The sequence below is a fragment of the Poecilia mexicana genome, unplaced genomic scaffold, assembly GCF_051168715.1.
Source record: "Poecilia mexicana isolate PSO_F unplaced genomic scaffold, ASM5116871v1 scaffold_10, whole genome shotgun sequence".
In the NCBI taxonomy this organism is placed as follows: domain Eukaryota; kingdom Metazoa; phylum Chordata; class Actinopteri; order Cyprinodontiformes; family Poeciliidae; genus Poecilia; species Poecilia mexicana.
Window position 1 is genome coordinate 24030573 of NW_028263379.1, and position 25126 is coordinate 24055698.

General features: G+C 41.5%; 2 protein-coding genes across 2 annotated transcripts; one reads left to right on the forward strand and one right to left on the reverse strand.

The window, feature by feature from the left end:
- Window positions 1-11: 11 nt before the first annotated feature.
- dok3 (docking protein 3) lies at window positions 12-12620 on the forward strand. Its single transcript, XM_088009690.1, has 5 exons — window positions 12-318; window positions 6250-6540; window positions 6837-6927; window positions 9323-9510; window positions 10655-12620. Exons 1-5 carry the CDS (start codon window positions 262-264, stop codon window positions 11522-11524), a joined length of 1497 nt encoding a protein of 498 aa, XP_087865816.1. The 5' UTR covers window positions 12-261; the 3' UTR covers window positions 11525-12620.
- A 317-nt stretch (window positions 12621-12937) lies between these two features.
- Window positions 12938-13731, reverse strand: atoh1b (atonal bHLH transcription factor 1b). Its single transcript, XM_088009691.1, has one exon. The coding sequence runs from the start codon at window positions 13679-13681 to the stop codon at window positions 12938-12940; it is 744 nt and encodes a 247-aa protein (XP_087865817.1). The 5' UTR covers window positions 13682-13731.
- Between the last annotated feature and the right edge of the window lie 11395 nt (window positions 13732-25126).

Consider the following 25126-nt stretch of genomic DNA (forward strand, 5'->3'; position numbering starts at 1 on the left):
GACTCAAGAAAACAGCAGCACACACAACTTGTGTGTCCTTTCTTTTGTAACAGGTTGCAGATGATGATTTTTTTTTTTTAACTCCTCCTGTCAGGGACACAGGTCGACGGCGGCAGCATGACAGCAGTTCATGACGTCAAGGAAAAAGTCAGACTTGTGGTAGAGGAGGCCTAATTTTAACCTCATCACTTGTCACATTTTTTGCCACATCGCAGCAACTGCTGTCGGCGTGTGAACAGTTTTCATCCAAAGCGTACGAGCATGGAGGTCATTTTCAAAGAGGGGATGCTGCATCTTCAAGGGGCCAAGTTTGGGAAAGTAAGTTTGAACCTTTTGCCATTCGATAAAGAATGAGAAATCCTCCGTGAAATGCGGCGATTGAGTGTCCAGTTCTCATAAAAGGTGGAAAAGTTAAAACGTACGTAGTGCTGCTGCATGCGAACGCTTTCACAGTGTTGGCATTTGTGTTACAGCACCGTGTATGGCACAACGTTCTACTTTTTAAGATTATTTAAAAAAAATAATATAGATGTCAATGCTGCTATCAGATTATTAATCTTATCAAGCATAGATCTACTCCAAATATTACAAAGCTTTACAAACTAGATTGCATTTGATTTACTACATGTCACTAGTACAAGGCAGCAGAATGTTCTCTGTCGCTCCTCTGCAGTAACAATGGGCTGATGTGAAAACTCATGTTGAATTGCATTTACCTGTATGATTTTGTTTTTATTTCTAGGAGGATTTAGAGGTTAAATGACTGATAAAAAAAATAATACATGGTATTTCTGCAGAAGCAGAAATCTGCGTTGTAAGTTCCATTTCGGCTTACTCCATCGCAATAAATAGACATGCAAATATAAAATGTAAAAATAACTGCAGCAGCCACATGAAAATAGCACACAGAGTTCAGTAAATTCAGAATTCAACACATGCATACAGGATTGTGTATTTATTTACATGTCTGCAGTGCCAAGAAAAAAAACAAAAAAACATTTCCCCCCCATCTCTTACAAATTTGTTCTGTTTCTGCTTTTTGGCGAATGTGAGAAATGTCTTTTTCTTCTTACTCCCAGGAACTCACTCTAAAGCTATGAAAATATTCTTGATGTAGCTACAATAACGACAAGTAAACATTATTGAGAATATCTCTGCCACACAATGATGTAACTTTACAGGCAGCATTTTTTTCAGCTCAGTTGATAAAGTGTTCATCTAAGTTTGCCTATAGCAGTGTATGAAGGTTCTGACACCGTCGGTGAGTCTTGAACGCTGACCGTAGCTGCGGCAAGTGAGATCTGCGATACTTGAAATGTTGTTTTGGTTGCTTTTGTGACCTCATGGATGAGTTGTCGATGCGGTCTTGAGATACTTTTGGCCACTCCTAGAGAGGTTCAGCAATGTTTTGTGTTTTTATTCTTTGTGGGGTTTTTTTCCTCTCTTCATTGCTGGAGTTCTGAAACCTTTGAAGGAAATGAGCTTGTAACTCTTTCCAGACTGATGGATGTCAATACCTTTCTCATCTGTTTCTGAGTTTGTGGCATGAGGTGTTGCTTGTAGAGGTCTTTCACCCTGCATCGTGGTGTTGGAGAGCTGCTATTTAAGCTTTTTCTTGATTCTATGACTCTGGCAGGAATCGAGCCTCCGTTGCTACTCAAACTAAAACCAACTTTACAAAAGAAATCATGGTAAAGTCACAGTTTAAACAGGTGCAGTTACTTCAAGACCCCACCAACAACTCATCCTGGACGTCACAAAAGTGCCCAAACGTCATCTAAACCACTGCGTCAACGCTCATGATTCAGTAATAGGACAGAGAGTGGGAGAAATTGTACCTCTGTGAGGTTCCCAAATAGAGCTTAATGGAAAATTGTCCAAAAACCCTCAATGATCCTCAATACTCTGGAGGGAAGTTTTCTGTGGACTGATGAGGAAAAAGGCTAAAAGGGAGATATGCTTCCCGTTACATCTCATGTAAACCAAACACGGCATATAAGGAAAAGAAATTATTCTCAGTCAGGTTGGCTGTTTTTTTTAATTTTTTTTTTATTTAATAAATAAATCATTTGAAAACTTCATTTGTTTTTTACTAAGGTCATTTTTGTCTAAAATTATAATTAGTTTCATGAATGTTTGGGACATGATGTCCAAAAGAAGAATGAAACAAAATCCCAAGAAGCCAGAACAAGAGAAACACGTGAAGCAAAGACTTTCTCTACAACAGGACTGAATTCTTCAACAAGCAAGTTTTACTTTAAAGGACATTTTTATGCACAAAGTCTATGTCTGAAGCTAAAGCAGAGACATTATGAAATCATTTTTGAAATGTTATGGGATTTTTGTTCCAAAACGTCAAGTAGAATATTTTATGTAGCCTTAAAATATTTATTTCATACAATCTCCAGACTTTTAAAGGTGTGGTGAACTCAACCTTGTCGGGAGCTTTTGTTTTTCAGACAAAAGTTTAAAACGCTTGCACAGAAAACCAAGTCACAGGAGTGAAATAATGACGATAATCACAGTGCTTCGAAATATAAAGTAACTGAAAAGTAACAATACTTAAACAACTTTAAAAAAAAATAAAAAAAAAACTCCCTGGATTTACAAGTTTCTCTAAAAAGCGTTTTCTTTTAAACGTGCCTCATGTTGAGATTGAAACCATGAAACAAACACCAACAGCAACAGTAAGAGTCCAAATAAAGTATGTAAGTCAAGATAGCTGCAGAGCTATAATCAAATCCAACTTCCTGACTGAGTGGTAAAATAAACCCTCAGCAACATTTGACACACTTGAGGTGAACCTTTTGTACAGTTGTCAACCGTTACCATTATTGAAGAAAACTTTTCTGAACCCAACCACTGCAAAGATCATCGGACATTTTGAAATATCACAAGTAGACAGAAGTATGTTTAAAACATGGCAGGATCTCATGAAAGGAATTTCATTAAGGCATGGAGGTGGCTCTATCATGACTTGGTGGTTTTAATTCGGAAAGCAATGAACCGATTAACGGAAAAAAAGTAATTTTATTGTAAATATGGATCTGTATACAGCTGGAGCAGAGATCGGCTTCAGTTGCAGCTCGTGCTCCAACTTTTATCTCGCGTTGCTCTCGTGCGTTTGGTAGATCAAATTGCTTTTTAATAAAATGAAATTAATTGTACTGCATCAAATTGGCACGAATTGTGCGTTATTGTCACACTTGGCGGCTCAGAGAGCGATATTAGTGACAAGTGGTGTTTGGAGCTACACTGCGCTTGTGGTTTTCACAGTACAGTGCCCCAGTACACCAGTGGAAAAATCATTTCTAACATGTGGTGTGTAGTGTGAGAGCGCCTCAGAATTATATATACCGGTATATATAAAGACATTTCTTTTTACCTAACCAGATGGATTCAAATGAAGAAAACACTCCTGTTCCATCCATCCATCCAAACATCAAACATTATTTTATTTTTTTTAACCATATCTGGGTGAAGAACATCTCCTCTGACTGGGTTGTGCAGCATTTGTTGGGGCCGTTTCTATGGTTCTTGGAAATTTCTAATCAAAAACACCCACGCAAGAGGAACTCTCCCAATACCAGCTTGTCATTGCCGTGTTTCCCCCCCAAAGTGATCCACCACTTGATTTCTAAGAAAGTTGAAAGGGGAACAGCAGCATCTGATGCCTGTAGAGAAGTTGATCCGGTCGTTTACACGTTCTTTGCATCCCAGCTCTTTGCGAACCATTCCCTTCTGCACGTAAGCTTAAATATAAATCGGATCAGTCCTTCCAGTTGGCCGACTTGTTTATTTAATGTCAGTGTTTGATTTACTGCCGTTAAAAGTTGTTTGTAGTATGATACCGAGTTCTTTTAAAGATCTGACTGGACTTCCTTTTGGCTCATTTAAAAAAGAAAAAAAGACGTATAAATAACCTAAATATAAAAATCTTTTATGTCTAAAAAGTAAAGGACTGTCACAATGAATTAAATCTATGGCGGCAAAAGCAACTAAAAGCTCGTTGAAGTGGTCCGATAATCGGAGATTATTAGCAGAGAGGAAGTTTTTCTGGTATTGTTTTGCAAGGTTTAAATTTGGGTTTCCAGAAGTTGCAGTGAGAAAATAATGTTCTGCCTTTTAAAATACTGATGCCTTTAGATAAACTTTCACACCTTCTTTTCTTGACTACTATCACGGTCACTTCTGCTGTCTGCAGTATGTGCGTCCTCACGGCAGTGACAGAAATTTGGTATAATTTCATCCTGCGGACTCAACCACGAGAAGAAATGTTACCACACAAAACCCAAAATAACTCAAATAAGACTTGATCGGTAAATGTAAGACAGAGCAAACGATAATACAGAGAAAGGCTACAGATGTTTGAATTTGGTTCCTGAAATCAGTTTCAGGTTGTAGACCAGAGGTGTGAGTTGATGGGTGGCGAAAAGAGAAGTGAGGCTCTCTCTTCTGGTCTTTGCTCCCGAGTAACAGGAACAATACGTCACCTGTGAACTTTTGGCTTTATTTTTCACTTCAGCTCTGAGAACAGGATGAGGATTATCAAGCTGTCTTAGAACAAGAACAGGAGTTTACTTGTTAATCACGCTTCCTGTAAGAACAGAGTGCAAACACACCTTCTGTCACAGTCCACACACACATCCTCACACACACTCTGGGATTGAGCTCAGTCCTAAACAACAGTTACGTAAAGATCTGGAAAATGTTCACGTAATTCTACTTTTTTTTTTTTTTTTATAATTTAGCTTCATCCATCTTTCGGTCAATGCTCAGCCATACCTGCTTAAAAACGTATTCCCATTTTAAACAGATACTGTGGCCAATAAAAGTTCACACACCCCTGTTGAAATCCCGTTTTCCAGACTTAAGAAAGAATTTTAAAATTTTCCACGTCTGATGTGATGTGCGCTCATACTCAATAAATTATAATATGGATTCCGATGAGGCTGCTTGTCAGATTATTTGAAGAATAACTTTAAATAAGGCATTAAGCATAGCCTTCATTAAGTCCACATTTCTGAATCGAAGGTATTTTTTTTATGCTAGTCTGATGAAATTCTAATCATTAATGTCGTGTTTTCATTTGTAAGTGGAAAATCCTCGTAATTATCCGAATTAAAAGCCTTAAAAATCATCAGTTTGTGCAATTAGCCTCTGTAATGTATGGAGTTACTGAAATAAATAAACGTATCAGTACTCTTGTGATATGACAGTGAAAAGCAAAAGCCTTTTTTGATCTATTTCAGCTTTGAGTTTTCTTTAGTTCACGCATGCCACAACTTGAGTGAATGTGATGAACCAGAGTCTCCTGACCTTTTGCTCTTTTGCATCCTTTGCTTAACTCTGGAGAGGGGGTTACGATTAAAAAAATAAAATAAAATAAACTTCACTGCATGAAGACACAGATCAGAAAAATGGTTGCAAAAAGCATTGCGCATCACCAAACAGTAGCTCATAACCTCTGCGGAAAATAGTGATGATCTGGGGTTACCTCTCTTCTGATCGACCCTGAGTGAATTCATAAACAGTTTTAATTTCTAGACAGTTTAGACCCCGAACTTTCAGGCGTCTCATGGAAATCTGAAAGCGAAGAGAGGCTTCATTTGTAGCATCATTGTGAATCAGCAGCAATAGATGTTTTCAGCAAAAAAAAAAAAAAAGGATGAAAGTTTTCAAATGGCGTCTCAGAGAACAGAACTAAATCCAAGGGCAAATACATGAGATGACTTGACCGCTGTGGACAAGAGATGTTCACACAATATGAGAGATTTGGGGGGGAACTTTTTTCAGAAGAGTGAGCAAAAAAAAAAAAAAAACAAGTTCAGACGTTGAATGTTGAAATATTTCAGGACGTATCTCACGTTAATGGATTTGAAGTTTAAAAGTCTGACATTTTAACAGGGGGGCATGGACTTCTCAGAGCCATTGCTGGTTGGTTTGGTTGGTAGATAAGTAATTAAGACCAGACGAGTACAAAAAGTAATACTTAGAGTTTGAATGACAGCTCAATCATTATGTTTGCCTTGTGGTGTGCCTCCACTCATACAGCTAGAAGATGATGCAGTGAATGAATGAATGAATGTAATGTGAAGCGCCATGGAGTCCTCTGGACTTGATGAAGCGCTGGACAAGTACACACCATTTACCATTTTTTCCAGTGGAGACACTGGAGGCCGATTTCACTTTCAAAATCTGACTCCAGCAAAAAAAAAAAAAAAAAAGTCTCCTTTCTTTTCTTGTCAGAGAACGTGGCGGAAAATCTGGATGGTGCTTTTCAAGCCCAGCTCCATGGGTGTGGGTCGGCTGGAGTTCCGCTCTGTATCCGACAGCGAGCAGCTAAAGGCCGGTCGACAGAAAGCACAAGAGAGGAAGGTCGTGCGCTTAAACGACTGTCTGAGCGTCACCCCTGCGGCCAAGGAGTCGTGCCCGGCTCGCTGCACGGCCTTCTACCTGAACACCACACACCACACCTACACCTTCGCCTCCACGGAGAGCCAGGACTGGATCAGCGCCCTCTGCATTCTCGCCTTCCAGGTACCGCGCTAACCCCCCCGTCGTTACGACCCCTCCCCTCGACGCAGCTGCCCGACTTTCGCTTCATATCAGCGTGTTGAATTTGGGAAAAATGCTCAGAAGCCTTCCCCACAGCCAGACACGATAAGAACATGGGGAAGTTGAAACATTATCTGGAACTTCCGCCACTTCTCCAATTCTTGTGCTTGCACAAGCCATGTTCTTGCTTGCATCTTACCACTCTGAAGTCATAAAAAGCAGTGATAAGAGGGAGGCGTTTACTCTGTGTAATGTTTACTGTGCCACCGTGTTTGCAGAGGGATCCTGGAGAGTCGGACAAAGGGGATTTTGAGGGAGGGAATGGCCTCATCATGGAGGATAATGACCTTTACTCGTCTTGGAAAAGCGGTAATTCCCATCATTTGTTAGCGCTCGTCCAGTAGGACGAGCGCAACACTGCACTGTTTCCGCTAATTGATGATGTATTGCTATGTGGAGCTCCTGCCGAAAAGCTGGAAGATGAGCTTTGTTCAGAAAATGAAAAGGTGCAGCATGCCTAGGTGGGCCCCATGTGGGGAAAAGGAGGGCTGATATATGGGTCCCATATGGGTTTGTCCGCGGGTTCCACGATGGCCCCACATGGGTTTGCCCATGTAGGGCCAGAGCCCACATGGACCCCACATGGGTTTGTCCATTTAGGGCCCATGTAGCGCCCATGTGGGCTGTGGCCCTACATGGGCAAACCCATGTGGGGCCATCGTGGAACCCGCGGACAAACCCATATGGGACCCATATATCAGCCCTCCTTTCCCCCACATGGGTCCCACCTAGGCATGCTGGCTGGGCGAGGAGCAATTGTTTCGTTTTTACTCAGGATAAACAAGAGACTTTTATTTTAAATGATTTCGGGTAGGAAATCCCCGCTGCTAACTTCTTGGTGTACATTCATAGTAACATAAAACATACTTTTGGATCATCACAAAATAGCAATAAACTGAACTTTCTAAAATGATTCGGTTCTGCCTATAAACGGCTAAAACAGAAAAACTGTTTCCACAATGCTATTACATAATGAAGAAAAACAGAGCCGAAATGCAAAAACTGTGTTCAAAAAACCCCTACCACAGCCATACTGCTTCCAGACCTGCTCACCATGATTATTATTAGGTCGCTTTTGAAGAGCTGAACTCCATCAGTTTTCATTGAGAAAGACTATTATATTCAAGATCGCTGCCAGAGAATGCTGAGAGAAAAGACTGAACACAAACAAACAAACAAAAAAAAAACCCCACCTGTGACTCTGATGACCTTATCTGACTTCTTTGAGTAGCATGACTTTGTTTAGCAAAACTGCATCTGATCGAACAACATCTTTTGATCGAATCAGAACGTTTTGTGATGTTTGGCCACGATGCCATACCTTATATTTAGAGTAAACCAATCGCAATATCAGCACAAACAGCTCATGCTATGGGCGTGCTTTGGGGCCTGGGTGCCTCAGAGTCACCAAGATGACCACAAGCATTTTGTAACCCAAAGTTTTCAAGAGTGAAATTAAACCCTTTCTGTCTGACAACTAAGGCTTGTTACAAATGGCAGAGGTCCTAAGCGCATCGACAAAAGAAAGGCATAACGGCATTGCAGTGGCCTACTTAAAGTCGAGGGCTCAACCTAATTGAAACCCCAATGAACTGAAGCAGCTGTACAGAAGAGCTGGCCGAAATCCATCCTCAGTGACATGAGTGGCTGATAAAATCGCACAGGAAACAACTATTTCAAGTTACTGTTACCAAAGATACTGAATCATGGGGTGGAGCTTTTCATGCAGACCTTTTTTTCCTCTGATGCCTTTCTCTTAGTTTCATAAATAATGACTCTTTTGAAACTGCTGAATGTTTTTTTTTGTTTCCCACACAGCTCAAACCAGATAATTTGTTATGTCCTAAAAACGTACAAATGAATTTAAAGAGAATGTCCTTTCCTTTCGTTAGAAAGGAAGTAACGAGAGAAGATGGTGGTTTCCCCTCCCAATTTTGCATACACGCTAAAAGCATGCCAAGAAGTTGAACTGAGCAACAAGAAGTGCAACACCTGCCATCGTAAACACTGCTACAAGCGTGAAACACCTTCCCCATTATCTTTAATCTGCTCCACAACCTGTTTACTCCCAAATCCATTGTACAGTACAATGTCACCATCAAAATCATAAACCAGATTATTTTCATTTTAACATTAAAGACTCTTCAGCAATCTCTCTTTAGAAAGATTGAACTCTGGCTTAGATAAACAGGTGCTTTCTTTTTTTTTTTTTTTTTTTTACAAACACAGGAAAGTCAAGCTCTCACCCTGTCGTTACTGTAATGTAGTGTAAATATCTTGACGGTTAGTGTCAAATTAGTTACCGCTTACTAAATAAATGTAAGACGACCAGGTGGTGTGTCACAACACAATACACTCTAAGCGTCTGCTGAAACTCGCGTCATTCGTCAGAAGCAGCTAAAGTGTGCTCGTTTGTTCAGGCGTTAAAGCTCGAATGCTCCGGCATCAGCAAGTTCCGGCTTATGAAATTGCATTTCCTTTCATTTCCGAACGGATTACATTCCCCCAAGTCACCCGGGCGGCTCAAACGCACGGAGAGATTAGCAGAGTGCGAGTAATTTTCTTTTAAATCAGACTCTCTGTTTGAAAATGTGGTGTGTGCGCTTGTTTCCTTTAATGACACGCTGCTGTAACAAGTTTCTTGGATTTGCTCGGCCCTGATGTACGAACGTCTCCCTGCTGGGTCGTTTTCTGACTCGTGTAGAGCCGACTCTTCCTCCTGACCAGTACAAAGTGAAGGTCCTGGGCACGGACGCGGCCAAGAGGTGCAAACTGGCCGGGGAGTATGTGGTGTTCACAGACAGCGAGGCCTTGGAGCTCCTCGACGTCAACACGGGCGGCGTCATCTACAGCTGGCCGTACAGACTCCTGCGCAAGTTCGGACAAGTGGAGGTAAAGTGTAGCGAACCTCATTAACTCATCCTAATGCCTAAAGAGAGATTTTATCATAGATTGTCGCACAAAGACTCATTTGTATGAGTGAAGTCTTTGTGAACATATGATGTCCTACAAAATTATTCGTGCACTTTTTTTTTTTTTTTACATCAATATGTCTTACTGTGGTTTTGTGGGATGGAGCAACACCAAGCATATGACATGGTTTTAATTTAAAATAATAATCTGAAAGTGTAGCATAGCAGCCTTGTCAGGTCATTATTGTAAATAAGAACGCCTTATTAGCAGCTTACTTCCCTCCGTCCCAATCAATACTTTTTAATCGCAATTTATGCCTGCAAATCTTTTGCACAAAAAAAAAAAAAAAAACTCAAACCCGTATAATTTAGATGGAGGACATCTTTGAACATCACTGTTCAAGTCATGTGAAAGATTCTCAATTAGTCTAGACTTTGACTGGGCCGTTTTATCGCACCAGTATGCTTTGAGCTTAACTTTGTCATTGTAAGTCAACAAACTTCCAACCAGGCCGGTGCAGACATGCACGATGTAGTGAGGGTGATGTTTTCCACGCAAAACGTTTTGCACGCATCCCAATATGTTTAATTTGAGTCGTCTAAGACTAGAACTTGTTAAAAGGTTTGAGGCAAACAACACATCTTCTATACTGAAAGTACTTTTGGTCCACTAATGTTGTCTTGCCAACCACTGATGCCTTTACAGAAGAGGTGGAATTAAACTGAAACACAGCTGGACTATTTTATTTCATTTTTTTATTTTTTGCTTTCATTGTATTTTATGCTGACCAATTCAATTCAAAATTCAAAAATACTTTATTCCTCCCAAAGGGAAATTGGAATTGGAAAACCAGGGGTGGGGGGGATGCAATCAGAGTAAATGGGGCTGCTTACAAATGCAGGCCACACATTTTTTTAGATTTTTTTTTTTAATTTAAAGATGCAGTTATTAGCTGCTTTGTGTTGACCACATAAAATCCCAACACAGAACAGCGAAGACTGTTGTCGTGACGTGACACGACGTCGCCGCTTCCGAGGCGCGTGGATAATTTCTCACGTGGCTTAGTATTCGTAAAAAAAATGTGCTAAATGTGAATTGAGCGCTGGTCTGATTGTGATTGCAGGGGGGCTTCTGCATTGAAGCAGGCCGTCGCTGCGACTCGGGAGAGGGAGTGTTCACCTTCCTGACCCGCGAAGGCCCCCAGATCTACCAGGCCTTATCGACTCAGTGTTCGCTGCAGAAGAAACAGGGCGCCCGGCCCTGCGGTGTCAAAAAAAGGTCATCGTTTGACGCGTCCTCCGTCGCCCTTCCAGCCGCGGTCGTCCAGACCGACGCCGCTCCAATCTACAGCCTTGTGCAGGTCCGCCGTGACAAGGAGGACAGTTCTGCCAGCCAGTACGGTACGATTAATCGCCCCTCCGAGGAGAGTATGAGGCATCTGTGTCTTGTCCAGCCTTATCTCTCCAGCAGCAAAGAGGAGGTGGGAGAGGAGAGCAAAGAGGAGGAGGAGGAGGAGGAGGAGGAGGAGGTGGAGGAGGAGGAAGAGGAAGCTGAGGGCGAGGATGATCGGTGTCATTCCCTTGAACCCGTAGATGAGGACGGCGACACAAAGGACAGCATTTATTACAACTTGAGGAAGACCACGCCTCCACCGATGAGAAGAACTGAGATTGGAAAATTTCAGTGCACGTACAGAGAGACCAAAAGATACTCCTTCCCCTCCTCCGACCTCCATTATTCGAATGAGCCCCTTTCTCTTGACCTCACCAATGCAGATCACTTTGCCTCAGCGCTACCGCAAAGCCTGCCTCCCCCACCCGCAGATATCTACGACTGTGCGGGGTACAACGCACAGGCGGCGGACGACACGGGCGACCCGGAGGAGGCCGCCGGCTTCGCCGTCCCATCTGAGACCCCCGGCAGCTTCAAACAAAGGCTGGCAGAAATCATTTCTAAGGACCTGGCAAAGTTCCAGCCTCCTCTTCCCTATTGAGCAGGCAGGCAGCCCCACGTTTTACAGTAGGCTGTTAGCTCACAGACTGAGTGGGAAGAGCAGTTTTCAGACGTGATGAACTGTCACGCGCCATAATTAGTTTCTTTACAGCTCTAAAATCCCTTCCCTTCTGGTGCTTGCAGATGTTTGTATGTTTTTCTGCTTTGAAAATGGATCTGGAACTGCACTGTTTTTGGGGGCTGGGGGTTTAGGGGGATTTGCAACAGCAAAATGTGATAATCGGTTTTTATTCTTTGCAGCTTGGACATTAGAGAAGCGCCGAACGTTTTGAAGCCATTTTGCTTGACCGGGTGAAGCAGGAAGCAGTTGTTTAAAACTGAAACTTTTAGCTGATACGGTGCTGAGCTCTCTAATATTTTGTCACATTACAAACCAGAAACTTCAGTGTAATTTACTGGCATAATATGACCGACACAAAGGACCACGAAATTGTGAAACGAAAGGAAAAGATTGCATGATTTTCTAAACTTTTTCTAAATGAAAAGGATAAAAGTTTGTCATGCATTAGAGTTTAGCCTCTCTTTACGCTCCAGCCGTCGAGTGCCACCGGCCTGCAACTTTGAGATGCACCCCTGCTCCAACAAACCCGAATCAAATAGCAGGCCAGCAAGTTTTAGAAGAGTTTGGTTATTACCTCTTAATTTGACTGAGGTGTGCTGGAGTGAGGGATGCATCCAAAAGTTGCAGGACGGCAACAGCCAAGGACAAGAGTCGCAGACCAGTTAAAATTATTTAAAACAATTGATCATTTTCATTCTGCTGCAATGACTGTCATGTTCTTCGTTTCGGTCTTTGACAAAAAGGCCCAGTAGAAATAGATTTAGGTTTGTGGTTATAATGTGGTATCATCTGTGAAAACTTAGCTAATAAGCATGAATATCATTGCAATGTAGTGCATTCACTCTGACCTAAAGGCTTGTGCAACAGAAAGTTTCATTGTCTTCTTATCTTATTAGCCGTGGAATGTATACTTACAAATTTTGCAGCATAATTAATCATTGTGCTTTGGTGTGAATTGTGCACATGTTGCTGGAAGTGATATATACATAAATAAATTAAAATGCACACCCAATAATTCATTATATCTTTATTGTAGCAAAAAAACAAAAAACAAAACAAAACAAAAAAACAATAAAAAAACATCCCTCATAAAATACAGATTAGCTATTCTTAAATAGAAAAAATACTTGTTTTATTTCAAAATAAAAGCTCGTATCCAACCACTGACTCTGGAAAATGCCACAAGTTATTGTCCGGGACCTTAAAGTGCAGACGAAGGCCTCTTTTAGTTCATCAAGAGGAAACCAAGTCAGGGTCTCTGAGAAACGAGTGACTTTTCTTCACTTTTGAAATCCAGCAGTGCAACATCTAATCTACTGGAGACGGCCTCTGTCACTGTCTCCCAGTCTCACTGTCCTCCGTGTCGCTGAGAGTCGAGGATTCAGCATCGCTGCTGCTGGAGGACGCTTCTGACGTGTTGGACTCCATCACAGATGAAGGTCCGAGTATGATCAGGTGGTTGATGGATTGGTCTCTCTGCTGCTGCTGCTGCTGCTCCTCCTCTCCCGTTAGCAGCATGGCTGGCTGCGCAGCCGCGTCCGGCCGAATCGAGTGAATCAAGTTCCTCCTGGAGGTCTTCTCTGACCCTGAGCGGGGGCCTCTGGACTCCTGCTGAACCACGCCGGCCAGCAGCTCAGACAGCTCAGTAATATAGATCTGCGCCATCTGGAGGGTGTCGTACTTGGATAACTTTTTCTCGTTTTCCAGCGATGGAATGACGCTCCTCAGCTCGTCGAAGGCTTTGTTCAGACCGTGCATCCGCCTGCGCTCCCTGGCGTTGGCTGCGACGCGCCGGTGTCTCTGAGGCCCCAGGCCGCTCCCCTTGTCTCCATCGGATGCCCGCGCGTGGCCCGTGTCTGCGGACGCGCACTCGTGGAGTCTACCCACTGACCCGAGTTTCTCCAGGGAAATCCCAGCCTCTGCGGCGCCGTGCGCCTCCCTCCGCGAAAAGCCACGGACCGAGTTTGAGGAAATCCACGTTTTGGAGCTGAGGTGGGCCAGATTTTTCTGCTGTAGCAGGGAGAAGTCCTCCGGGTACTCTGGCCAGCCCGGAAGCTCTGCTTTTGCGGTCATCATCAGTGACGGCCTGCGCTCGTGCGGTGCAGTGGAAATTGCGCACGGGACTCTCCGCGTCTTTGGAGAGGTTTTGCTCGGCGCCGCCAATTTATAGAGCCTCCCCTCAGTCACCTTGCTGTCACTCCCTGCCCAGTGACAGCCCTGCCGTCTCAGGAGAGAGCAGCCTCTGACCCTGTCAAAGAACAATCAGACAAAGCTCGACTTTTTCTCCCCTATTGTGCTTTGTAACTCAATCACGACCTTGTTGTTATCCTCACACATGAGGGGAGCTGGAGTATTAATCATTCAGGAGCGTGGATGTGCACTGGAGGTCTAGAAAGTTTGGATAAAGGAAGAAAAGGGTGCAACGTCTCTCTTACTGGAATGAAAGTAAACTTTGCAAACGCAATTTCAATGGGTAAAATGCGGATCATATTGCAAGTGTGCTTACCAAAAATCAACGTTATGCACAACGACTTTTGAACTTGAACTGAAACAAGATCTACATTTAAATACACCGATGAAACCAGCTGTTATTTGGTTTAGCAGTTTATTTTGATGGAGCAGAAATTTAGCAAGATTAATGGCTGAAAGGTTCTAAAATAAGTATGTTAAACTTTAAAATCTGCTTTGTCAACAGAGTTGCATCATAACAAATTGCTATATATATATATATATATAGCACTGGTGTCTCAAGAGAATTCTGATATGAACATATCCAGTGTTTATGCCCTTACTTCAGGTCAAGAATAAATGAACGGGAGAATCTAAAGCCTCTAGCTCTATTGTAATGTCTCCAGAAAAATCACCAGAGAAAGATCAAGTCAAATCAAATATCTCCAGTTTGACTTGTATTTTAAAATAGTAAATATTGTTTCATTATTCAGCCTAAATGTCTCCCCCCCCCCACAGCAACAGCTATGGATGTTAAAGTTTAAGAAGCTCAACTTGCTAGTAAGTTTGACTTTATCATTAGCGCTAAACTAGCTTAAGCTAAACTCAAATTTTCACTGCAGTAAAGAAACATTTTCAATCACAAATCTTAAGGCAATTTTTCCAAATTTTCTATTTGTAATTCAAGCCACAAAATCAAACCAACTTTTCATTTTTACCGCTGCTAACAACACGCAGTGACTGACAATTAAGTACGTTTCATCTTCTGTTAAACTCTTAGACCTTCTTTGAGGATTTGCAATCAAAATAAAGTGCTAAAGTTGTATGATTCAACCATTAGTCAACATTACATTTATGATATGAAACCCTTGATAAAAAGTGTAAACCCATTTAACGACTAATGTTTACTACCACGCAAAAAAAAAATCAAAAAAAAAAAAATCAAATTTTTACAGTGCTCAAAATAATCTCATTGAATTGGCAGAAGAGACACTACACACTAAATGTTGGTGTGCAGTGAACAGCAATCCGTTCTGGATTAACCATGAACCATCATCAGCCATGGTAAAATGAATTTGAGTATTTTTCTGAACATAAAGCTAACCATAGGCTCTGATCTCTGAGCGAGGGAAAGGCAGATCTGGAAAACAAATGCATGCTCAAACAAACAGTAAAAAAAAAGGCCAATCTTTCCCTGATTATTTGCAGAAGAATAATAAAACGAACAGGTGGGAGACAAGGCTGAGACACACCTGTCTATGCAGCGAAACCGCAATAACTGATAAGTTGTCTGAAGGCGATTTATGAATCCTTTAAGAGCAGGATGAAAACATTCATAAAAGAGGTAGTTACACCATTAAATAACCAGGTTCCAAAATGAAGATGTTGTTTTCGTGTGAAGGATGATTGATTAGGCTACAAATTTCAGGTTTAGTAACTTGGCTCCTGCCCTGTGCCTATCAGCTGGTGTCCCCTGGCACCCCTCACAAGCCACGCACCTCTGGTGGACACAGTGTCACCCACGTCTCCCATATGCTGCCCACGGCGCTCCGAAGCTAATCACTCATTAGGGCGTCAATTACTGCAGAGGAGCAGCTTCAGCACCAGGCGCAGACCTGTCCCGCTGGGAGATCTTGAGATCGTGTAGACCGGCGATGGTGACTTGGACACGCTTTACATTCAGCCCTTCTCACCCCTGTTGAAGTGTGTAGAGTTGGTGTTTGTGCGGTTCCGTGTGAGAGAGACAGTCGGGGTCGGGCAGTGTTAGTGAAAATCACCGTGACCTGCCTCGCCGCCAGCAGTTTAATGAGGCCTGGTCTTAGTTGAATAAATCGGCACGTTCTTCTCCCGGGGAGTCCATTCAGGTTTTTTTTTTTTTTTTTTATTATTTGGGGGCCTGCATGAATATTTCATTCCTTTGGCATCACTGCCAGCACAACAGCCTGTAACCCTGCGTGCAGGCTTTAAAAATGCGGCTACACTTCCCATCTGGTGCAGGGCGGGAGCGGAGGAGTGGCAGCGCAGGCCGAGGAGGTGTGAGGGAACATTGCTGAGGTCAACTTCTACTGACCCGCTGAAGCGCCCTGTGGCTCCTGCTGGGGGCCTTTACTTTACACTGAGAAGTGGTGGATAGTATGGACTCCATGCAGGTTAGTCACAGGCTTCACAACTAAAAGGTTTTACAAGACAGGACATTCTGTGGGCGGTAACTACACATGCATACATTATAGATTTCAGTATATAAATAGATTATAATAATTTTCCTGACCCAAGTTTATTTCCGGTTATGTTGAAATACACTTTAGTAAAATTATAAAATAACCAAAAGCTATGTCAGCAGAAACAACGTGGTATGTAGCAAAATAATAAATATGATTTTTAAAATAATGTAAAGTTTTAACAAGATAATTTTATTTTAAATTTCAATGATGCCATCTCATTAAAATATCTGTTAAATTTTACTCAGCCAAGCAAGCAAATAAAAAAATAAATAACATGACTAAGAAATAAATATATTTATTATTAGATATTGTTGCTCATAAACCCAAATTATGTTTTACAATTGTATACATATTTAAAGTTAAAAATATGTTATCTATTACATTATGTCCTTAAATTGCTTTTCAGTCCGATTCAATAAAATTTACGCATAAACATTATGTAAACAAAACAATACAAGTTGAATGTGATGACTGATGCCAGCAGCACAAACACAGCTTTTGACAGAAACTCCAAACAGCCTCAAATATTTAACTTCTAAACATTATCATTTTCATTAGTAATCGTTTTCCCACAGATTTCTTCCTACTCTCTGCAGTAAGAGTTAACCAGCTCCACTGAATTCAGCTCCAACCAGGCACAGCGCTAACGGGACCAGTCCAACATGGTCGGACAAATTTCCCTCAGAAAATTTCACAACATCCGCTTGCCGCCAACGGCTGCACACAACTTGCCACCGGCCTGGCAACCATAGAGCTGCAGATGAGTGCCTCTGGCCCGCGGTGCCAGTGATGGAACCTGGCGTCGGTCCAGGCGCTTTGTTTCCTGAGCCTTAACCATTATTCAAACCTTAATCAGCCAAGAACAGCAGCACCCACTTGTGTCGACACAATGCTGCTGTTCAGCTAACCCACCTGAGCTGCTGGATTTAGCATAGGTGGCTCGGACTTGAACCCAAAAGAGTTTGCTGCTGTTAAAAACTTCTTCTGACCAACAGCGGCAAATCATAGAAGTGACAAGTGTTTTGAATTTTTATTTATTTATTTTTTCCTCCGTTTTGAGATTCGTGTGTTTTATTTATAAAGACAAACAAAAAGACTGAAGGGGAAGGATTCATTCTCAAATGTATTCAGGCCTAGACTTTGACTAGGACTTTCAAATACATTAAAATACTTTGATCTGAACAGTACCATTGGCTGCCGGGTCTTTTTCTGCATTTTGTATTTTTCTTCTGTACCTGCTAAATAACAAGCACCTCCTGCAGCATGATGCTGCCACTACCATGTGCCACTATGGAGACGGTGTGTCCAGGCTGATGTGCAGCGTCTCACATAAGAGCTTCTTGCACGGCAGATGAGAAGTTCAGTTTGTCCTTGTATCATAACTAATATGTTCTAAAAGTCCCTAAGGCCGCCGGGGAACAGGTGTGTTTTCACTGAGATTAATATACCGACAGATGGACTCCATTCACTAATTAGGTGACTGCTGAAAATAATTGGTTGGACTGGATTTAATTTAGGTGTATTGCACACTTTTCAAATGTCCATTTAAAAAAAAAGAAGAAAGAAAGCATGCATCCTATACTTCTGTGCCTCTTTGTTCTGCTTTTTCACATATAATTCCAATTAAGTGCACTGAAGTTTGTGGAGAAATGTGGAGAAAAAAACAACAAAAAACATACAAATACTTCTACAAGGCACTGCACATGGCCTTTTTATTTTAATAGCAATCATACTTATTAAACACAGCGTGACGGATTCGTGCCAAGCAAACCAAACAGTCTTGATATTTCTCAGGGGACGCACTCAAACCCACTCAGTGAACTCCCTGGGGAGCCACAAGGGCCCCAAATGTTCCCTCGTCTGTTAGGCTTGATTTAAGACAATTTTGTCCAATTTAAGGATTAACTCATGCTAAATTTATTTCTTGTTAGCTCCAAACAAGAACAGTCTTTTTTTTTTCTTTAATATTGCAACAAGTGACTAATTTTGTTTTTGATCTTGCTGAAAGCTCTAAGCCATATTGGTGTATATAGTAACTTAAACCCTGGCTTATTGTTGCTTAATATTATTACATTATTATTCCAGTAATACTGGTATTTATTGGACGTGTTTGCAAAATGCAGGTCTATAAAGTGTAATAATTGTGATAAATAAGTGATGAACAAGAAACTTTAAACCAAAAATGCCTAATTCTTTTTTTAGGTTCAGTTAAATAAAAAAAAGAAGAATATTATTTTCCATCAACAGGATTGTTACCGCCACGCCCTTTTCAGATGCTTCGGTAATAATCTAAAGTTGATGAGTCTTAGTGGAAGTTTCTATGTCAACTATCGTTTTATTTAATTAAAGATCCTTTAATTTCCTTACAAAAGACTGCGTGGATTATTTTACACAATCGTGCACCAGCAACAGAGAACCTCTTGATGTTGGAAACAGTCCATAGTCTGTAATTATCCCCTCACACCCGAAGCTACGGAGGTGGTTCTGGTGAGCACAGAGAGAAAGCTTAATGCTTGGGTTTCAGACGCAAATTAGGACAATTAGCGGCCTCATTAATTTGGGAAGAGGGAAGTAATATTCTCCTTACAGAAACGGTTCATTAAGTTAATGGTATCTGTGGCAAAGGGCTAATTGATGAACTCAAAAAGACAGTGGGTAGTTTTCTCTCTCTCTCTCTCTCTCTGACTTTATGCTGTGTGTCATCATCTTTCGTCTACAAGCTGCTTGTAATGATCTTCAGCTCTCCTTTCGGTCATCTAGAGCATAACCGCGCGCGCATGCTCCAGTGAAGTGGAAGGAAATGTCGCGATGCTTTAAGTCGAGGTCCTGCAGGGGGGGGAAGGGCGGGGTTTGCCTTTTCAGTCCGAGTCCGACAGACGGGGTCCGAAGGAGCCGGTACTTCAGGCAGAACAAAGCAGGTTCTTACAGCCGGACCTGCACCGATGATCACAGTGTTCCGGGCGACACGTGCCACTCAGCATCTGTAAGGGGGATGGATATCTTGCTTGGATTGGGCAATAAAAAAAAATAAATAAAAAAAAAAGCTTTTTTTTTTTATTTATTTATTTATTTTTTACCAGTTATTACTGGAATAATAAAGTATTACTGAAAATAATACTTTAACCTCACCATTATTTACTCCAAAATGAAAACCCACTGGAGCTGTGTGTATGTGTGGAAAAAGTGAACTGTGACTTAAAAAAGAAAATGCTTTTTATTTATATTATTTATATTACTGTAGAACTGTCCAGGGTATGAATTGCTGGAGATAACCCTCTATACCCATAAGGGGTATAGACAATCAATCAACTTTATATTTATGCCATTAAGTAGAGTTGGTTGGATGGATATCATCAATCCTGGTTGATATGGAGCCTGGAAGACACTTATTGTTGATAGTTAGCCCTTTCTAACAAACAACATTAATTTGTTATTGCTATAAGGAGCTGGTAGTTTAGGTAGATAGTTATTTAAAGTCTATTCATTCACACATACAGCTGCTTTCAGATCTGTATTTCTGCTTAGCAGGTTTATTTTCTGCTTTCAACTAATGAAAACTCATTTAGTTTCTTATAAAATTAGAATGCTACATGCAGGGCCTGCTGCTGAGAAGCATCCCTCGGCACTGTGCTGCCACCACCAGTGAGGATGGTGAGTTTGTGAATTTTTTCCCCCTAATGATTTATTTGTAAAAGAAACAAAAGGGTGAATGTGAGGTTAATGAAAAATATGTTTAATACCTAACAATAAGCTTTGGTACAACAAAGAAACAATCAGCCATAAACAAATTTTCTCAATTTTTGAGCTTTGTGTAGAAAACACATATCTTATTTCTAAAAGGCAGCAGTGCTAATGTGTTTAGATGTGCACAGTTACAGAACTAAGCTAAACATTACGCCTTAAATTCAGAGTAAAACAGATGTGAGTTTTTACCAGAACATACTGAAAAAATCCACGAAACATTCAGATCATAGTACTTTCACCACTCAATGTAGGTGGAGGACGTATCCCACATTTATACAAATAATCCCATTTTTGCATGAACTTTTATGCTTCTTGATCAATCTTTTCCAATCTTGTTGATTTTCTTTCAAAATACTATTACAACCTTGTGAAACCACAATGAAATGCATGTTTTAGCATGTTTTTTTTGTAATGTACCAGCACACCATATGGCAGATAGGCAAACATGTGCGTCGAGTGTGTTGTAAAGAACCAGTCCATCAACTGGAAGAAGAAAGGCGTCCAGACACTTGAGCATCAGGGACCCTGAAAGCTGTCAGCGGTAGATAGACACTTATTATCCATTACACACTGAATGCCTGGGCGGGCTATTGTGGTTGTAATGACATCATTATATGCCGTTGATGGGCAGGCGTGCAGACGAGTGAACAGCATCTTTAGTCCAAATCCATTTTTATGAAGGACTCCATTGAAACTTTGGCCCTGGGCCCAAGTGAAAGTTGTTTTCTATTGTTCATACACTGTAACGCATTTCTAAGACCCAGAAAGGAGAGAGCGCTTTTTTTAATTTTTATTTTTAATGCACTTTTTTTTTGTTTTTTTTTTTGTCGGTTTTACAGCGTTAAAAAGGCGAGGCTACCTTGTGGTGATTTTTGAAGCTTCGGTTCAGTTTGAGTGGTGTTGTTTTGGAAGAATTCACACAGTGACCATTCGCATACAGTTGAAACCAGAAGTTTACATACATAAAAAAAAAATAAAAAAAAAGACACATTCACATTTTTGTCCAAAGTTAAATCACGCCAAACATTTCTTGTTTTAGCTCTGCAAGAGTTGCCACAAAGTGAGAGAAAGAATATGGGAGAGATTTATTATCCATGTCTTCAAAATCAGAGGAAGAACGTGTGTATGTGCCGGGGTGTTTTTCCTTTTCCTTTAGGTGTGTTTAATCTTCTGGTTTCAAGTGTTAATAGCAGAAGTGTGACATATGGGTGAATAAAACCAAACTTGTCAAATGTTCCCTGAAGCTGCAGAGCAACAAGAGTTAAGAAAGAACAAATCATTTTATCTTCCTTTTTCCCATGGCTACTGTCTTCCTTTATTAGTTTCATTCTCTTTTGTGTTGGTTTGTATTTATTGTACGTATAGCCATTTTCATTTATATTGTCTGTCGTTTTTATTTGTTTCTAAAGTCACTTTTACTACCTTAGTGTCAGATCTCCAAATTCCTTCTTTGAAGAGTTTTTGCAGTTGTTTGCTGCAGTTTTGTTTCATCTCATGTCTGTTGCGAGTCCTTCTGATGTCTCTTTGTGGTTAGTTAAAGGAGCTGAAACTCTCTGTGGGCTTTCTTTGTGATTTTCAGTCCTACTTGTAGCGGGAGCCAAACACCTTTGTTGTTCTGTGAATTGTATGCCTCCCTTTGCCATCCAGGTTCTTTGTGTTTCCACTGATGAAAAACACAAGATCCTAACAGCCTCTTTAAATGAAATCTCTTGCACATTTCTGTTGTTGGGTATATCTTTATTCTGTCTCTTTAAGAACCTCCTACTCTTCCCTACACCCCACCTTCAGCACGTCATCACAGCAGTGCTTCTCATTATGCTGTTCACGGCTCTGCTAAGGAGTGAGAGGTAGTTTGTCTGATAAGCTCAGCAGACGACTCGGAGTCTCACCAGGCGTTTGTTCATTGCTGCTGCCGCTAGTCTAGTGGAGCTGAGTGGGGAAGGCATGGGGAAAGATGCTGTGTGAGGCGGAAGCTCGACCTGAAGAGACATGAACAAGTGTTTAAGCACCCCAAATGGCTTCCACAGAATATCTAAAGATTTCCCAAACATGCATGAAAGAATCGAAGTAACACTCCGGGTATGTTTTTGATTCGGTATGAGTTGTGCATAATACCTCACAACTGTAATCCCCCCTCACCCTCCCAACTAAACCTGGGCTACTCAAAAAAGAAACCCTGAAGCCCATAGTAACTCTCCAGGTGCTGCAAAGAACCTTTACCCTTCTGCCCTATAAAACCCCTCAAATGTGGTGGAAAACATCCACACTTCACATCAATCTAAAAAAAAAAAGCATCACCCACATGATGAAGTGTGATAGTGGATGCATAATACTTTTAGGCTCCTTTTCTTTGACATGGCTTCTGGAGCTGGTCAGAGAGCAACTGGAGATAAATCCCAGTGAAATTCTTGGAAAGACAACTGTGAGAGGCTGCAACAGACTTGAGACATATCTAGTTTAGTGGGTATGTTAAAATAACGAGTACACAGATGCTTTCCCTCACTAAATGTAATCTTTTTTATTTCATCAGAGTGATTTTATTCCTCTCATATTTCGGCTCCAAGTAAACGGCGGTTAGAGATAAGATTTATTGTGACGACAAATAAGCTTTCAGATGAATCTTAGCTTTAAGGGCGAGGGTGCCAGGTTTGCTGCAATACTCCCAGATTCCACCAGATGGAGACAACACAGCAGGCAACAAACGTGTGGCATTAATGGCATCATATCAGAGCGGGTTCATTGTTCAGTCAGAGGAACCACATAACACATTTCAGAGCTGCCAGTCAGATACAAATCCTGCAGGATACAGTGATGGAGTTGATTAAAAAAAAAAAAATATATATATATATAAAAAAACAAATCTGGAGGCCTGAGTGAGAGTCAGAACCAGAGGTTTGATGGGGCAGAATAGATGTCACAACCCCATAATAATGCAATCCAAGTCGTCACGAACATATAAAAGATGGACTGAGCAACTAAAAGGGATCATCGCCGCATTGTCATTCAGTGTCAGTTTGCAAGGTAAACCTCATCAGGTACGTTAAGTGTCTTGCAGCCAGCAGTAGAGAGCAGTAGCACTCTTTGTAAGGGAGCTGAGCAGGGCAGCATCTCAGCTGAGATGAGCAACACTTTGTCCACTGACCCCTCTGACCTTGTGGACTGAATTAAACGTGCCTCACAAAGCGAGAGTCGTTATGATGTGGCTATCTCTGAATCACGGCAGACTGTTTTCACTTAGCGATCGGCTAAAAGTGCGTGACCTTCAGCGTCTTTAATGTCCATAGAGTGAGCGCAGTGCCTCAGAAATCACGGCGGATTACTCTCACCTTACCCCGTTGTCCTCTTTGGTATGATCCCTGCGTGTGTTTGATATATGTGGCAGAAATGCCTTGGACTTATTTGTATGTCAGACACTTTTACAAAAAAACAAAAAACAAACTAAAAACGGAGAGAGAGGGAAGGTGTCGGGAGGTGGGTCACAGAGACTTTGTAAAAAAAGGAGATTAATAACAACAATGCCTGTGTGCGATCACAGTCAGGAGGTTGGTGTAACAAGATTATTTCATTAGAGAGAAAGTGACAGACACAACCAACTGCAATTATGGTGATGCAGTCCCTGTAATTTAGCACTAAAGATTATTCATCAACCCTCAGTATAGATTTTCTATGGTCAATAAATATAATTGGACTGAGAATCAGTAACGTCCTAGTCTAAGCCGATGTCCAGTGGGGGGGGAGGTAGGTTTTGCAACCTTTAGTTTGTGTTCCTGCATCCAATTATTACTGCTCTGTTTGTTGGGGCTTTGTGTGTTCAGGCAAAAATGATAGCAAGAGATGAAGCCTTAACCATGATTCAGCTGGAGGAGATGGGTTAGTGTGTGTGCGCGGGGGAGCTTCACATAGCTAACATTTATTATGAAAAGAGCAGCAAACTGCATCTGCTAGCTAATTGTTCCCATGCTGACACTCTGGATGCGATCTCTCCTTTTAAAGCCTTGCCTTCAGATGTGGGAGTGTGACTCGGGAGTGGCGAAGGACCGAGGAAGCACGGGACGGCTGATGGCAATCTGCGTCTTAATCCAAGCAGAGCTGATTTTGCTGCTATAATCCCCAAGTGATTTCCATCTGTAATGTACACCGGCGGGGACGCCATCAGGTTTTGTGAAGGTGGCCGTCGCTCCTGCAGAAAGACCTTCCTTAATGCCGCCTTCACGGTCGCGGCACAGAGGAGATAAAACGTCGTCGTCACAGATCTGCTGCATGTAAACCATTTGCATTGGGATTCTCAGCCATGTGAAGCTACCGAGGGCAAGTGGCATGTGTGATGTAGGCTGAGTGAAGCAGTGAGCAGAGATGTTTAGACTGAAAGGGGAAGACGAGGGATGACGTTAGAACAGAAACACGTAGCTGAGGTGGGCAGCAGTAACAAGGTAAAAGTTTCTGCTTGCGATGAGGGGCGCTCAAAATATGTTGTTCCTCAGATTGCTTAGTCACATGTCAGAGAGAAGTCATCCTCCTGATAGTGAGTCTCGTGGCTCGTTACCAGCAGTCGATCAAATCGATTTTATGGCGGAGGACATTGGGGTTTTATCTTTAAAACGTTTTATTCATCTTCAACAAGTAATTCTTGCTTAAAAGAATCACTCGCATTTCAAACAGATCAAATGCCAAATTTTATTTGTATGATTATCTCAGCTGGAAGTGCAGAGTGGCAGAGGGTTTTGGTAAAAACTGTTGTTTCACTTAATCGCTGACATGTTCCTGTTTTGGCTCAACTCCGCAACACCGACGGAAAACTGATTTCTCAAATATTTTTGTTCTGTCCTGCAGCGGTTTCAAACGTATAACACGACAGATGGGAAATGTGCATGTTCTGTAGAAATCTGACACACACACAAAAAAAACATGCTCTTTAGAAAAATAACATTTGAAGTTAACCAGCTGAGTCAATTTTAGTTTCTTATTTTGAAGTAACATGTTCAGTGTCGTTGTCTCCGTTGGGTCAATTGGTGTCTCCATAGATTTAAGTGAAAATGACCCTTTAATTCTTAGAGATCCATCAATTTAAGCAAACTGAAATATGTTCAATCATTGAATCTTACAACCA